This window comes from Benincasa hispida, chromosome 11 (assembly GCF_027475165.1).
Source record: "Benincasa hispida cultivar pf3 chromosome 11, pf3_genome.v1.1, whole genome shotgun sequence".
NCBI classification, from domain to species: Eukaryota; Viridiplantae; Streptophyta; class Magnoliopsida; order Cucurbitales; family Cucurbitaceae; genus Benincasa; species Benincasa hispida.
The window spans coordinates 73,548,143-73,564,574 of record NC_143488.1 but is presented as its reverse complement, the minus strand read 5'-3'; the positions used below and the strand labels follow the sequence as shown (position 1 = coordinate 73,564,574).

The 16,432-nt window shown below is 39.2% G+C and overlaps 1 protein-coding gene across 1 annotated transcript; it reads left to right on the top strand.

The window, feature by feature from the left end:
- Nucleotides 1-254: 254 nt before the first annotated feature.
- On the top strand, nt 255-626 carry LOC150032881 (uncharacterized). Its single transcript, XM_090307065.1, has one exon. It carries the CDS (start codon nt 255-257, stop codon nt 624-626), a length of 372 nt encoding a protein of 123 aa, XP_090163191.1.
- Nucleotides 627-16,432: the final 15,806 nt, after the last annotated feature.

Genomic DNA, 16,432 nt, shown 5'->3' with positions numbered 1-16,432 from the left:
TCACCAGGATTAGGTATCCCTCCTTAATCCTTATATTATAGACCTTTTTAGGTTATCACTTAAGGCATGATCCACTTGTAAATCTCATTACATGCTTAAGTTTCCATACAATAACCATGGAGCTATGTTTATTGGATATGAGTAAATGCCAAATAAAATAACTCTTATTTATTCATAACAATGTGTAAAGTTTACAAACTATGGGACTCTAGGAGAATTAGGATACCAATCCCAACATCAACAATCTTTACAATATGACTTCTGCTACATTAAACATGCTTGTTGTCGACAAATTAAACGATGATAACTATGCAACCTGGAAAAACACAATCAATACAGTTCTAATCGTCGATGAGCTATGCTTTGTTCTGGTTGAAGAGTGTCCTCCAGTTCCACCAACCAATGCCACTCGAAATGTTCGGGACACATATGAGCGATGGGTTCAGGCAAATAAAAAGGCTCGATTGTACATCTTGGCAAGGCTATCTGAGGTCTTGGCTAAGAAGCATGAGCTCATGCTCATTGTCCATGAGATCATAGAGTCCCTGAGGGGAATGTTTGGGCAATCGTTCACTCAGCTCAAGCACGATGTGCTCAAATACATCTTTAATGTCTGCATGCCATAAGGGGCCTTTGTTTGAGAACATGTTTTGAACATGAAGGTCCACTTTGGTAAAGATGAATAGGTCTATCATTGATGAAGTAAGTCAAGTTAGTTTCATTTTGGAAACTTTACCTGATAGTTTTCTTCAACTTCGTAGCAATGCTGATATGAACAAGATTGACTACAACCTGACCACCCTGCTTAACGAGCTATAGAGTTATCAATCCTTAATGAAATTCAAGGAACAAAAAGGTGAGGTAAATGTTGTCTCGTCTTCAAAGAAGTTCCATAGAGGTTCGACCTCTGGAACTAAGTTTGTACCCTCTTCTTTCAGCACCAAAAGATGGAAGAAGAAGAAGGGAGGCCACGGGAAGGCTAACCCACCAACTACTGCCCAAAAGGGAAATAAAGCCAAAGCTGCAAAAGGAATACGTTTCCACTATATTTGAAACTCAAATACTTGGCGGAGAAGAAAAAGACCAAGCGATTTACTTGTATTTGAAACTTGCTTAGTGAAGAATGATTATTCAACCTGGATAATAGATTCAGGCGCCACTAACCATGTTTGTTCTTTATTTCAAGGAAATGATTCCTGACGGCAGCTAGTGGCTGGTGAAATGATGATGCGTATAGGAACTGGGCACGTCGTCTAAGCGAAGGCAGTGGAAGGACTCTGACTTACTTTATAGAAATCTTATATTTTATTAAAAAAATGTATTTGTAGTTCTTGATTTGAAAAGGAACTTAATTTTGTAATGTATCCAAGGTTATTTTATGAAACTTAAAAGATGTATGTAGTTGACATACAGGTGAAACATGTTTAAGTAATAACTTAAATGGTCTGTAGTAGATGGATAAGTTTGGGTAACTTATCATGGTAACACTACGAATACAACCTATTTTGTAGTTGTTAAAATTGTTGTAAAGTGCTATAAATGATCTGATCCTGATCATTCGTGTGGAGACATGTGAGCAGGGGTATTCTATATAAAAAGTTCGTATAAGACCGGACCACGAAATGAATAGTCTCTCTATATAATAGCGCTACTAAAAGAGACTTACATTTCACTAGAATGACTATAGGTGACTTGACCTTAGTCCTGAGTGAGTTGTGAACTCCTGTTTATGAGGGCAACCCTTTGATCTGAATGGATGAGAGCGCCTATGTTACCTAGCTCAATAAGTCTACCATTTGGGATTTGTCCGAGTAGGGAGCTGGGAACACAACTACACAAGATGAAATTCACTCCTTTCCGACCTTCGAGAAAGTAGATAAATTACTCTCTACAACTGATTCCAGGTCTTAAACAATGAGGCCTTAAACTTTCACTGGCCTGAGAGATGTTAGTTTATAGTTGGACTATAAACTGTTTATTCACTAGAGGAATCAGTAGTATTTAAGGAGTTGGATGTAACTACAAAGTTAAAACGATAATTTGACCCAGCTGTAGTTCGGAGCGATTTGTAAAGGGTTGACTTGTTATTGATTGGTTATATCCGTGGACATAGAAATATATCTGCAGTACGAAGAGTGCGGCTATTGGTCTTTAGTAGAATGACTGGTAGTTAATGAACATTGGTTAATTTAATTAAAGAGTTTAATTAATTAATCTCATATCATTGGAGCTTCTAATCTGTAAGTCCACAAGGCCCCCTTGTTAGCTCGCTAAAGGATAGTAATAAGGGATGATTTGAATTGTTTCACTTAGAGGAATTTTATATTAATATGATTAATGTATAATGTGATTAATTAAAGATGTGATCTATAATCCAAATTATGTAAGAGAAAAATATTTAAATGAGATTCAAATCTTAAATTCATGTGGGTTGGTTTCATATAGGATTACAGTATAAGAGAGATGTATTTGAATGAAATTCAAATACTAGATTTATATGAATTGGATTCATAAAAAGATGGATGCATATAAATATGTGATATTTATATGTTAATTAATTAACTCTATATTAAATATGATTTAATATAGTTATTTAATTTGTATGTTAATTGATTAATTAATGGTTAATCAATTAATTAATAAATGATGGAGAATTGAGGCTAGTAAAATATGTGATATTTATGCTAGTTAATTAACTGTATATTAAATATGATTTAATATATAGTTATTTAATTTGTATGTCAATTAATTAAATAATGGTTATTTAATTAATTAACTTAAAAGGTGGAAAAGGAAAACTTGGTGAAGGGGTTAACCCTTCTCCATATAAATACATATTTATAGCCCATTTAGAACAAGGATTTCATATGATGAAAACCCTAGCCTCCACACAAAAACTCTCTCTACTTTCTCAAGGAAAAATTCTCTCTATCTTTTTTTCTTCCAAGGTGTTAGAGCCCACAATTCTACCCCTTGGAATCCAAGAGAATAACAAGGTAACTCTCACGGTGGTGTCCTTGTTCGTTGAAGAGGCGTTCGTGAGAAAAGTGAAAGAAAATCGTGATGATCGGGATTCGACAAAGGTGAGATCCTTTTTCTCTTTACTTCTTCTTTAATAGCATACTTAAATTTGATGTTTATCCTCTATTTAGTGTAAATTTTTTTACTGTTTTTTGTTTGCTATAAAACCGACTTTGAAATTACACCATGATCACACACTTTCATGGGATTTGATTCCTTTCACCAACCTCTGAGGTTCCATTTTATTACATTGTGATGGATTTAATTGGAACATATACTGCACATCCAAGAATTCACAGATGGGAAATATTTGACTCATGGCCATAAGCTAATTGTAATGACGAGCTAATGGCCTAATGCGTACAAGTGATGCAACATGCAAAATAGCATGACCCCATACAGATATTGAAAACTTTGCTCTCATGACCATTGGTCTAGTAATTAATTGTAAGCTTTTTATGAATGATTTTATTAAACTATTTTGTGTTTGAACATCAGCTACGAGATATTCAATACTTATCCCAACTAATATATAATAATCATTGAATGCTTGGGATGTAAATTGACCAACATTATCAACATGAATTTTCTTAATTCCATAATTGGAAATTTATGCTATCAACTTAATTATTTGTGTTAGTGGTCCTACAAATGCAAAATTTCGACTTGATAAAAAGCACATATATGACCATCTTCTAGATGTATTAATTAGAATCATATAATATTTGAATGGTCCACTGAGTGGATTAAAAAGTCCACAAATATCACCATGAATTTGTTCTAAAAATATAGGTGATTCAATCCCCAATCTAGCTAACGATAGTCTAATAATTGATTTTCCTCAAGAGCAAGTAGCACATGACAATTTATTGGATTGAAGAATATTCTACTTCTTCAATGGATGTCCATGTGAATTCTCAATGATTTTTCTCAACATTATTGACCTAGGATGACTTAACCGATTATGTCAATCATAAAATATATATAGATTAATGAACTTTAGGTTCATGATTGCATAAATTTCAATACCAATAGTTTGAGTATAATATAATCAATAAGAAAAGCAGATAATTTTTCTAGTATACGTTTTTCATGCAAGAGTTTTGATATAATATAGAGATAATCTACATTATTCACACTATTAATCTCTATATAATAATCATTAGAATGTATATTCTTAAAACTCAGTAAATTTCTCTTTGATTTTACTAGAGAATAAAGTATCACCAATTGTAAATTTTGTTTCTCTAGGCAAACATAGATTTCTTTTTCCAAAGCCTTCAATTAAGTCTGCATGACTTGAGATTGTATTGATTTTTTTTTTCTCTTTCATCACTGTCAATTTTGAGAAATAATTTTTGCTTTTAAGTATAGTGTGTGTTACACTATCTGCCATACAAACCTTACTTTTCCTACTCATGTATATTAATGCATATGTTAAGTAAGATTAAATGTAAGTTAATATCATGATGTAGGGATGAAGCTTGAGAATGAGTGGAAAAGGAGGAAAATGTTCTAAGTGTTGAGATTGTAGCTCTTGGGTAGCAAGGTATTGACGACACTTAGTAAGGAAAAATTGGGCTAAGTATGGAAGCTAGTTGAGCCGATGCATAAAAAGCCCATGCGTTGAAGGTTGTTAAGGTGTGCAACAACCATGTTTCATGAAGGTTAGTTGAACACATGATAGGTGTGAGGCATGGAGTGAGTGGCTAAGTGTTGGCCGACAGTATGCTATGCGTTGAGCAAGGGTATGCGATGGCTAAGCTCATCTTGAGGTTAGTTGGGCACTTAATAAGCGTGAGGCTAATTGTTAGCACTTGATAAGCATGAGGCTAAGTGTTGGCATTGGCTACACAATGGTGGTAGAGGCAAGGGTGCACATGTTGGAAGAAAGTTAGTCGTAAATGATAGGATGAGGATATGCGCTCGCCAAGTCTCATGTTGAGGTAGATGAGACAGGACACGTGCACATGTGCAAGGATGCCTTAAGCGACGCAGCTTATGCGTGCGTTGATGTTCGTTAGGCTAGGCGAGGATGTGCGTGAAGTAGGGCTAGGCGAGGATGTGTGTGAAGTAGGGCTATGCGACGATCTTGAGACTAGGCAATGGGCGCAAGAGAGGCGCTGATGCATACGCTGTCTGAGTGGGGTAAGCATCCAAGTGAAACTATGCATTGGTAAATGTAACACCCCAAATTTTGTTAGTAATGTAATTTCAATAATTTCTTTTAATTGAGAGCGTTTTTGGAATTTTGGACTTTAAGTGTAATTGTGGGAATTTAATTATTGATTTTGAAAATTATTTGTGTTGAAAATGAATGGTAGGAGTTAATTCTCTTTGAAAGGAAGGGAATTTAAAGAATTTATGTGGATTAAGAAAAGAATAAAATAAAATAAAATTTTCTTATTCTTTCCTTTTCTTTTCTCTTTCTTTTTCTTTTTCTCTCATTTCCCTTTCTTCTTCCACGCGCAGACACCCCCTCCCCCCCGTCTTCTTTTCTTCCTCGCCGTCCGGAACCCCAACTCCCAATCGCGCTGCCCCCCTTTCGCGACTCTAGCCGTCTACTCGCCCTCATGTCGTCTACCGACCCTCTCGCCTGTGGACCTGCTAAAACCCTCACACCATTGACGCCCAGCCGAAGCTCCGTCACACGTCCAGCCTAGTCGTGTGTCAGATCTGCGCCGCTCTGTAGCCGCTGCACCTCCTCTAGCAGTTCGTCATCAGTCTGGGTTCGTTCTAGAAGCGTCGTTTGTGGGTGTCAATCGCACTACAAATCCAGGCTGCACAATACCGTCGAACGTCACTGCTGACTTCACCTGTCATCGTTGCACCGTTCAGCAGTCATTTTGTCATGTATCTCATTTGATTTTGGAATTTTGGGTAACATTTAAAGTTTTGTTGGTTTCTTATTGAATGGATTTTTTATGCCTACAGAGTGTGTGCCTAATTTTATGTTGCCCATAATATTTGAGTCTTAGCTTCAATCTTTTGGAGAATCTGAGAGTCGAGAGTGGGCTGTCCTATACCTTCAAAGATTATTTTTTTGGTAGATTTTGGTGAGTCTTAAGGCTTTGTCCCCTTATGGATTAAGATTAATTGATGAAGGTTTATTTATTACTTTCTGGTTGTGACCCTTGTTCAGGTTGGATTATTTGATTGAAGTTCGAAGTGGTTTTTGTTCAAACCACATGTTGGGTAAGCAACATGGTGTATGGTCATAAGTTAAATGTGTTTTTGGGATTTGGCCGAAAGTTGGAATAAATTTAGTTTATAAATTTTAAGGCTTGATTCAAGATTTATTTGGGCAAAGAGGAGATAAGCTTGATTGAACATATTTGGACTTGAGTTTAAGGTAAGTAATCTTACTACTGGAAACTGCCCACGGGCCAGGCAATAGTTATATGCTAGCATGATAACTTGATATTATGATAGAACGATAGCATGATAGACTGATAGTATAGTATAATCGATGTATGTTTTCGTATGAGGATCTGAAAGATTAAATGTGCATATAGATACTTGAATGCTTGTATGATATGATATTTGATTCCATGAGGTTGTATTTGACCTGAGGATTTTGAGACGTATATGTACGTTATAGAGCCATGATGTTGAGATATATATGTATGTTGTAGAACTATGATGTTGAGATGTATATGTATGTTATAAAACCATGTTATAATACTTGCGATGTTGAGATTGTGATATTGTCCTCACTGATTAGTTAGATGCCCACTAGATATTGTGTTTCCTTCGAGATTCACTAGAGATGGTGGTTTTCTTTGGGATACACCAGAGGTTGTGTTTTCTTCAGGATTTATTAGAGGTAGTGTTATCCTTTGGGATTCACTAGAGGTTGTGTTTTCTTCGAGATCCACTAGAGGTGGTACTTTTCTTCGGGATTCAAAGGTAGTGGGTATACTTAACTACAGTATGATCAAAATCAGTTACTCATGTATGAGTCCTATGAGAACTAGAGGAGTACATATGTTCCACCAGAGGTAGGCATCTATAGGATAGAGTAAGGCTAGGCATCTAGACGCCTAGCCTGACCCCAGTAATGAGGTTACTTACTGAGTATTTTTATACCCATTCTTTCTCATGTTGTTCTTTTAGGTAAAGGTGGAGATGCACCGGCAACTGACAAGAAGAATCCTTGATCAAGTCACCGGGGACTAGTTTACATACTTTCACTCATATTTAAATGTTTCTATTGTGTTTTTCACATTTTCAGTTTTGAGATTCGAGACTAACATTTCAGTTTTGTTTTCAGACTTATTTGTTTCTTTTCGTGATTTATGGGTACCATATCCTTTGACTTTAAGTATTTGAAATTAATGCAAATATTTTTAGTTATCTCATTTATTTAGCATTTATTTCATTATAAAAAGAATGTCGTTTTAACTTACATGCATGCATACGTTACTAACGGCCTAGCATGAGTCCTAGGGGGTCAGGTCGTTACAGTTGGTATTAGAGCCCATGTTTTGGGTTCTAAAGATTAACTTACTACGTAAGTCTAGATAGTCCCTGTGGCCTAGTAACGGATTCCTCGTCATATGAAAATTTTCAGTATATATATGAGATTAGTGATGTAATGTTTCAGTAGCATGTTTTCTGAGAAAGGCCCAGAGATAGAGAGTTGATTTGTGAGTTCATGACAGGACATGGCACCTAAGCTTAGAGCAAGAAAGACTGTTAGAGGATGGGTTCAGGACCCCCAAGTACAACATCCACGAGTTTAGGATCCTCCCCCTTTGGGGGTGCAAAAAGAGGGAGTCGAGGGTAGCCAGATCGTTCTGACAGCTCCGAATCCACCTATGACCCAAGTTGATGAAAAGGCAATGGAGGCCACAATTGATGAAATCGTTGCATCCTCCCTGATGGAAAGACTACAGGAGTTGATCTGTAATACGATGGCAGGTCAGACTGCCCAGACCAAGCTCAGAAGGAACAAGTGCCATCTGAGTAGTGGCAGCAGACCCGACCGTAGAATAGAGACATGCAGGACCTGTCTCTTGAGGCTAAGCACTTGAGGGATTTCAGAAAGTTTGACCCTCACTCCTTTTATGGATCGTTAAGGGATCCCACTAAAGCAGAGATGTGGTTGTCATCGATTGAGACAATTTTTCGTTTTATGAGGTGTTGGATGAGCACAGGCTCCAATGTAAAGTTTTCGTGTTGACTGACAAAGCAGAGATTTAATGGTGTTCAATAAAGAAAATGATTGATACTAGTGGGGGACTTGCAACTTGGGAGCAGTTTAATGAGCGTTTTTATGAGAAGTATTTTTCAACCAACACCCAATACAACAAGCAGGAAAAGTTCTTGAACTTAAAACAGGGAGTTATGTCGGTAGAGGAATATCGGCAGGAATTTGATAAGCTGTCCTACTTTGCTCCTGAGCTAGTAGCCACCGAGGCAGTGAGGACAGAGAGGTTCATCTAGGGTCTGAGGAGCGGATTGCGAGGTATGGCACATGCCTTGGACCTCAAGACATATGTTGCAGCACTACGGGTCGCCGTGAGGATTGATGTTGACTCCCAGGTGGGAGAAGAGTATAGGAAGTCTCTCGAGATTGGGACCTCTGTAGGTCAGAAAAGGAAGGCTGAGCCAAGGGGCTCCTGAGCATCAGCAAAGAAACTAGAACACAGTTAATGCTTCACATCAATGGGGACAACAAGGCTTTCAGGTTGTGACTGTCAAGGAAAATGATTCGATTTCGTACTACCTGTGGTAGGCGTCACTAGGGACATTGCCTAGTCGGACTAGAGTTTGTTTTCGATGTGGTCAGAAGAAGCATATGTCAGAGAAATACCCAAGGAGGAATGTGTCTGAACCCAGGGGCCAGCCTGTAAGCTCGTTTCAGGAAGGCCCGAGTCGTCAGTAGCAGTAGGGTAGAGTGTTTTCTACCACTCAACGCGAGGCCGAGAAGTCAGGCATAGTTGTGACAGGTACGCTTCCCATTTTGGGGCAACATGCTTTAGGTTTATTTGACTCTGGCTCTTCGCACTCGTTTATACCCTCCATATTTGTAAAGCATGTCAAACCTTTGCTTTTTGCACTGTTTATTTCTACTTCATCGGGAGAGATCATGTTAGCTATAAAAAGATAAAGGCATGTCAGGTAGAGATAGCAAATCATGCATTTGATGTGACCTTGATAATTCTAGATATGCGTGATTTTGATGTGATACTAGGCATGGATTGGTTAGTTGCTAATCATGCCAGCATAGATTGCTCCTATAAGGAGGCCATCTTTAACCCTTCTACAAGAGCCAGTTTTAAGTTTAAAATGGTTGAGACTGTGGTCCTACCCAAAGTGATTTCAGCATTAAAGGCAGGTAGACTATTTGACCAAGGAGCCTGAGCATTATGGCCAGTGTGGTTGACACTAGAGAGGCTAAAGTCACCTTAACTTCAAAGCTTACTAGTAAGAGATTTTCCAGACGTTTTTTCAGAGGGTCTTCCGAACTGTCCTCGCAGCGGGAGATAGATTTTGCTATTGAGTTGGAGCCAGGCACAACTCCCATTTCGAAAGCTCCATACAGGATGGCACTAGCAGAGTTGAGGGAACTTAAAGTCCAATTGCAAGAGTTGTTGGACAAGGGTTTCATATGCCCTAGTGTGTCACTATGGGATGCACCCATTTTGTTCATGAAAAAAAATAATGGATCGTTACGTCTATGAATTGAATACAGAGAGTTGAATAAGGTGACCGTCAATAATAAATATCCACTCTTCAAGATTGATGACTTGTTTGATCAGTTGCAGGGAGCTACAATGTTCTCAAAGATTAATCTCCAGTTAGAATATCATCGGTTGAGAATAAAGGACATGATGTACCCAAGACAACTTTTCGTTCGAGGTATATGCATTATGAGTTCATAGTGATGTTGTTTGGTCTGACGAATGCCCCAGTAGTGTTTATGGATCTGATGAATAAGGTGTTCAAGGAATTCCTCGCCACCTTTGTGATTGTTTTTATTGATGATATCTTGGTTTATTCCAAGACAGAGGCCGAGCATGAGAACCATTTGCGAAAAGTTTTGGAGACGTTGAGGGCCAATAAGCTGTACTTAGTTTTTTAAATGTAAGTTTTGGATGAGGCAGGTGTCTTTTCTAGGGATGTAGTGTCGAAATAAGGAGTCTCCATGGATCCTGTAAAGATTAAGGCAGTTACAAGTTGGGCTCGTCCAACCACAATCAGTGAGGTGTGCAGCTTCCTGGGGTTAGCAAGCTACTATAGGCGATTTGTGAAGGACTTCTTTCGCATAGCCACCCCATTGACTCAGTTGACCCGGATGGGAGCTCTTTTCATTTGGAATGAGGCTTGTGAGAGCAGTTTCCAGGATCTCAAGTATAGGTTAGTTTCAGCCCTAGTTCTTACAGTGCCAGATGGATCAGGTGGTTTTGTCATTTACAGTGGCGCGTCCAAGAAAGGATTAGGATGCGTATTGATGCAACAGGGCAGAGTAGTTACTTGCACTTCACGTCAGTTAAAGAAACATGAACAGAATTATCCCACACACGATCTGGAATTAGTAGCAGTGGTTTTCGCTCTCAAGATCTGGAGGCACTACTTATATGAAGAAAGGATATAGATTTTCACTGACCACAAAAGTTTAAATTACTTTTTCACTCAGAAGGAGTTGAACATGAGGCAAAGAAGGTTAGAGCTGGTGAAGGATTATGACTACAAAATTTTGTACCACTCAAGGAAGGCGAATGTAGTGGTAGATGCCTTAAGCAAAAAGGTAGCCATTCAGCAGCCCTCATTACTAGACATACTCATTTGTGCAAGGAGCTAGAGTGGGCGGAGATTGCAATGGCAGTGGGGAAATTCACGGCACAGTTAGCGCAATTGTCAGTGCAACCAAGTCTAAGGCAGAGAATTATTAATGCCCAGCGGTATGACCCTTCTCTAGAGGAGAGAGTTCGTAAGGTGGAGTTAGGCTAGGATGGTGAATTCACAGTATTAGCGGAAGGTGGTCTCCTCTATTAGGGACATTTTTGCGTGCCAGCAGATAGTGATATTAAGAATGAGTTGTTGTTAGAGGCTCACAATTCCCTATTTTCGATTCATCCCGGCAGCACCAAGATGTACCAGAACTTTAAGCATTATTATTGGTGGAATGACATGAAGAGAGAGATTGTTGAGTTTGTCAGTAAGTGCTTAGTGTGCCAGCAGATGAAGGCCCAGAGACAAAAGCCAACAGGCTTGTTACAACCATTGAGTGTGCCAAAATGGAAATGGGAGCACATGTCTATGGACTTCATTGTGGGGTCGCTGATGACGGGAAATTAGATGTTAATTACATGACGACTAAAATTCTGTGGACGCAATATGCGATGCATGTTCTTAAAGTATGCGTTGATTATCATGCATCGGTGGTCATGCGTTGGAATGACTATGCGTTAACAAATGTATGTGATGACCATGCGTTCCTGTCACAAGTTTTCTTGCGCTCATGCTAAGTATAACGCGAATGCAAGTTTCTCGGGTGATCCGAGGTCGAACTCAGGGACTTATAGCTAGGCGTATGCGGTAATGTGTACGCGGCGGTTGAATAAAAGAATGATGGAGGGGGTTTCTATGCTAACACTACTCCTACTCCTAAGTAATAGACAACGCAATGAGAATACGAATGAGAGGTAGAGAAACGACAACTATTGACAAGGAGTAAATGGATGGAAAAATAGATAAAATGTGGAGATGTCTTCATTGCAATACTAAGCTTGACCATAAGGGCAACCTCAGCCAATGCAAGCTATGCGATCATGCTACACACATTTGAGCCTAAATCTAGAACGTATGCGATGTATATGCGATAGTGTCGGAAAGCCTATGCCTGCCTAAACCTCCATAACTCGCTCACGTGCTCTCGCCGCATGAGCGTCATAGCCACATACCACCGTATCCAACTTCCTGGACGCATGAAATATCCTCTCCGTAGGGTACATACGCTGTGGGATAGCAAACGGAGCTTATCTCTAAGTTCCCTATTCTTGCTTATGCGTTTCAATCCGCTCTCTCGAGTCTTAGATTTGGATTTTAGACTACTCTCTCAAGTATGCCTAAATGATAAATGATGCGCTCATAAAATAAGGTAACCGTATAAACTTCACTGACATAAGATTATTCCTATCTCTAGCAAACAATAGCTTACATTGCTTAATGCGACCAACCACTTACCCTCCCGGGCAGTTAGTTATTGCTTACTCTACTCATAGACAAGCGTTGCATCCACCTATAGACAGGCATTACTGCAGCTTCACACTATGCAAATAAGGTTTTCTCACACACTCACGCAATGCACACCTCTCGGTGGTTTGCTACATGCTTCATATCCCTAATCCACATGACTAAGTATGCGATACTCTAGCAATCTCACTAAGTGATGCAAAGAAGTTATGGATGCTAAGTAAAGAAAGATAGAGATGGAATCGAAGGAAACATAGAAATGTATTGAACACATAATGTATTAATTCCTTAATCACAAAATGTAATACAATACAATGTAAGAAAAGAAGAGAAAATGAAATGGCCAACTGGAAGCAATGACTTGCTTCCAGCAGATGTGCGTCAAGGCTGCCAATGGTGCCATGGATGGGCGGTGGAGCTGACTCTCCCGAGATCTAGTTCCGGTCGAAGGCTTTGGTCGTCACTCGGAATGGAAGAAGGAGATGAAGAACTCTCAAGCTTTTTTCTCACGCGTTAGTCTGGATCACAAGGAAAACCCTGGATAAGTTAAAATTTTTCTCAGCGGCTTCTTTATATAGAGCTTAATCACCGACAACATTAATGGACTATTCTGATTCTGACATTCGCGGCGCATTAGTCCTTTCTGAATCTCTGCTGCTAACAGCGTGGTAAATGAAATATCAACATCATCTTTTGGTTTTCCCGAGATATGCGTTAATGTGTTCATTCCACCAACCTTGCTTTGATCTCATTAGTATGCGTTATCGTGTAGCCGCAATCATGTAGTGACCGTATTCGCTTAATACCACAACATCTACACGATGACTACAATCACTTGACGATCATAACGTCTATGCAATGGACGCATGCGGCTGATTACCGCAACACTCATGTGTTGATCGAATGCGTTCACCTTTGCGATGGAGAGTTTCTCCGCATGCGGTCGTCTGTGAGGTAGTCCGGCTTCCGCGTTTGCGTCCACTTCCTACGTTAGCTATAAAAATAGACAATTGATGCATAATAATGCATAATAATGGGTTAGCCGAGATTCTCAATGTTGAATAGCACAAACTCATTTTCTCATGAATTCCTAATAAAATTGTCGCATAATCTGCTTAACAGCCCTCATAATTCTAAATAAAAGGCCTAAGATGACATGCACTTCTGCATGTCATCAGTTGCCCCGGACAGCCAAAGGTTTCACTGTGATTTAGGTTGTGGTAGACAGACTTACTAAATTAGCACACTTCATACTTGGAAAGTCCACTTTTTCAGGAAATAAGTGGGCACAAATATACATGAAAGAGGTGGTGAGATTGCACGGAGTGCCTGTGTCCATTGTGTCGGACAGATACCCTTGTTTCACATCTAACTTCTAGAAGAGTCTTTAGACAGTATTGGGAACCTGATTGGATTTCAATACAGCTTTTCACCCACAGACTGATGGGTAGATAGAGTGATTAAATTGATACTGGAAGATATGTTGCGTGCCTGTGCCATAGAGTTTTCAAAAATTTGGGATACTCACTTGCATTTGATGGAGTTTGCTTATAATAATAGCTACCACTTTACTATTGGAATGTTATCATTTGAGGCCCTTTATGGGAAGAGTTGCAGATCTCCTATGTGTTGGGATGAGGTAGGAAAGAGGAAATTGCTAGGACCTAAACTAGTGCAGACCACGAATGAGGCAATACAGAAGATCAAGGCTTCTATGCAAACAGCTCAGAGCATATAGAAGAGTTATACCGATGTGAGACGTAACGACCTAGAATTCGAGACTGATGATAAAGTGTTCTTAAAAGTGGCACCTATGAAAGATATTCTAAGGTTTGGCAGGAAAGGGAAGTTAAGTCCGAGATTCATTGGACCTTTCGAGGTATTGGAACGAATTGGCCCCGTAAATTATCGATAGACATTGCCTCCAGCACTGTCTTCAGTTCATAACGTCTTCATGTTTTGATGCTAAGAAAGTATGTGACACACCCGTCCCATGTAGTTGACTTTGAGCCCTTCCAGTTGAATGAAAACTTGAGCTGTGAAGATAAACCTATAAAGATCCTCGCCAGAGAGGTAAAGACATTACGCTGCAGGGAGATAGCATTTGTGAAGGTCCTGTGGCAGAATCATCAGTTCAAGGAAGCCACTTGGGAGCGAGAGGATGAGATGAAGACCCAGTACCCAGAGTTGTTTCAGGAGTAACTTTCGAGGACGAAAGTTCTGTAAATGGGGAAGAATGTAACACCTCGAATTTTGTTAGTAATGTAATTTCAATAATTTCTTTTAATTGGGAGCGTTTTTGGAATTTTAGACTTTAAGTGTAATTGCAGGAATTTAATTATTGAAGTTGGAAATTATTTATGTTGAAAATGAATGGCGGGAGTTAATTCTTTTTTAAAGGATGTGAATTTAGAGAAATTATGTAGATTAAGAAAAAAAATAAAATAAAATAAAATATATTTTATTCTTATTCTTTCCTTTTCTTTTCTCTTTCTTTTTCTTTTTCTCTTCTTTCCCTTTCTTCTTCCTCGCACAGACACCCTCCCCCCTCCCCCTCCAGTCTTCTTTTCTTCAGCGCCGCCTGAAACCCCAACTCCCCTTCGCTGCAGACTCCCAGTCGTGCTACCCTCTTTTTGCGACTCCAGTCGTCTAATCGCCCTCACGTCGTCCGTTGACCTTTTCACCCGTGGACCTGCTAAAACCCTCACACCGTTGACGCCTAGTCAAAGCTCCACCGCACGTCCAGCCCAATCGTGCGTCAGATCTACACTGCTCTGTAGCTATCGCACCTCCTCTATTAGTTCGTCGTCGGTCTGGGTTCGTTCTAGAAGCGCTGCTTGCCTGTAAGTCATTTATGGGTGTCAATCGCCCTGCAGATTCGGGCTGCACAATACCGCCAAACGTCACTGCTGACTTTGCTTGTCGTCGTTGCAGCATTCAGCAGCCGTTTTATCGTGTATCTCGTTGGATTTTGGAATTTTGGGAAACATTTAAAGTTTCGTTGGTTTCTTATTTAATGGGATTTAGATGCCTAAAAAGTGTGTGCCTAATTTTATGTTGCCCATAATATTTGAGCCTTAGCTTCGATCTTTTGGAGAATCTCATAGTCGAGAGTGGGCTGTCCTATACCTTCAAAGATTATTTTTTTGGTGGATTTTGGTGAGTCTTAAGGCTTTGTCCCCTTATGGATTAAGATTAATTGATGAAGGTTTATTTATTACTTTCTGGTTGTGACCCTTGTTCAGGTTGGATTATTTGATCGAAGTTCGAAGTGGTTTTTGTTCAAACCACATGTTGGGTAAGCAACATGGTGTATGGTCATAAGTTAAATGTGTTTTTGGGATTTGGCCGAAAGTTGGAATAAATTTAGTTTATAAATTTTAAGGCTTGATTCAAGATTTATTTGGGCAAAGAGGAGATAAGCTTGATTGAACATATTTGGACTTGAGTTTAAGGTAAGTAATCTTACTACTGGAAACTGCCCACAGGCCAGGCACTAGTTATATGCTAGCATGATAACTTGATATTATGATAGAATGATAGCATGATAGACTGATAGTATAGTATAATCGATGTATGTTTTCGTATGAGGATCTGAAAGATTAAATGTGCATATAGATACTTGAATGCTTGTATGATATGATATTTGATTCCATGAGGTTGTATTTGACCTGAGGATTTTGAGACGTATAAGTATGTTGTAGAATCATGATGTTGAGATATATATGTATGTTGTAGAACTATGATGTTGAGAGATGTATATGTATGTTATAGAACCATGTTATGATACTTGTGATATTGAGATTGTGGTAGTGTCCTCACTAATTAGTTAGATACCCACTAGATGTTGTGTTTCCTTCAGGATTCACTAGAGATAGCAGTTTCCTTCGGGATCCACTAGAGGTTGTGTTTCCTTCGAGATTCACTAGAGGTGGTGTTATCCTTCGAGATTCACCAAAGGTTGTGTTTCCTTCGGGATCCACTAGAGATGGTGGTTTCCTTCGGGATCCATCAGAGGTTGTGTTTCCTTTAGGATTCACTAGAGGTTGTGCTTCCTTCAGGATTTACTAGAGGTGGTGTTTTCCTTCGAGATTCACCAGAGGTTCTGGATCCTACAGGACTTACTACAGGTAGTGGGTATACTTAACTACAGTAGGATCAAAATAAGTTACTCATGTGTGAGTCCCATGAGGACTAGATGAGTACA

What these genes read in the sequence shown, in the direction of transcription:
- LOC150032881 (XM_090307065.1), top strand. Translation starts at nt 255, where the DNA reads ATGACTTCTGCTACATTAAACATGCTTGTTGTCGACAAATTAAACGAT.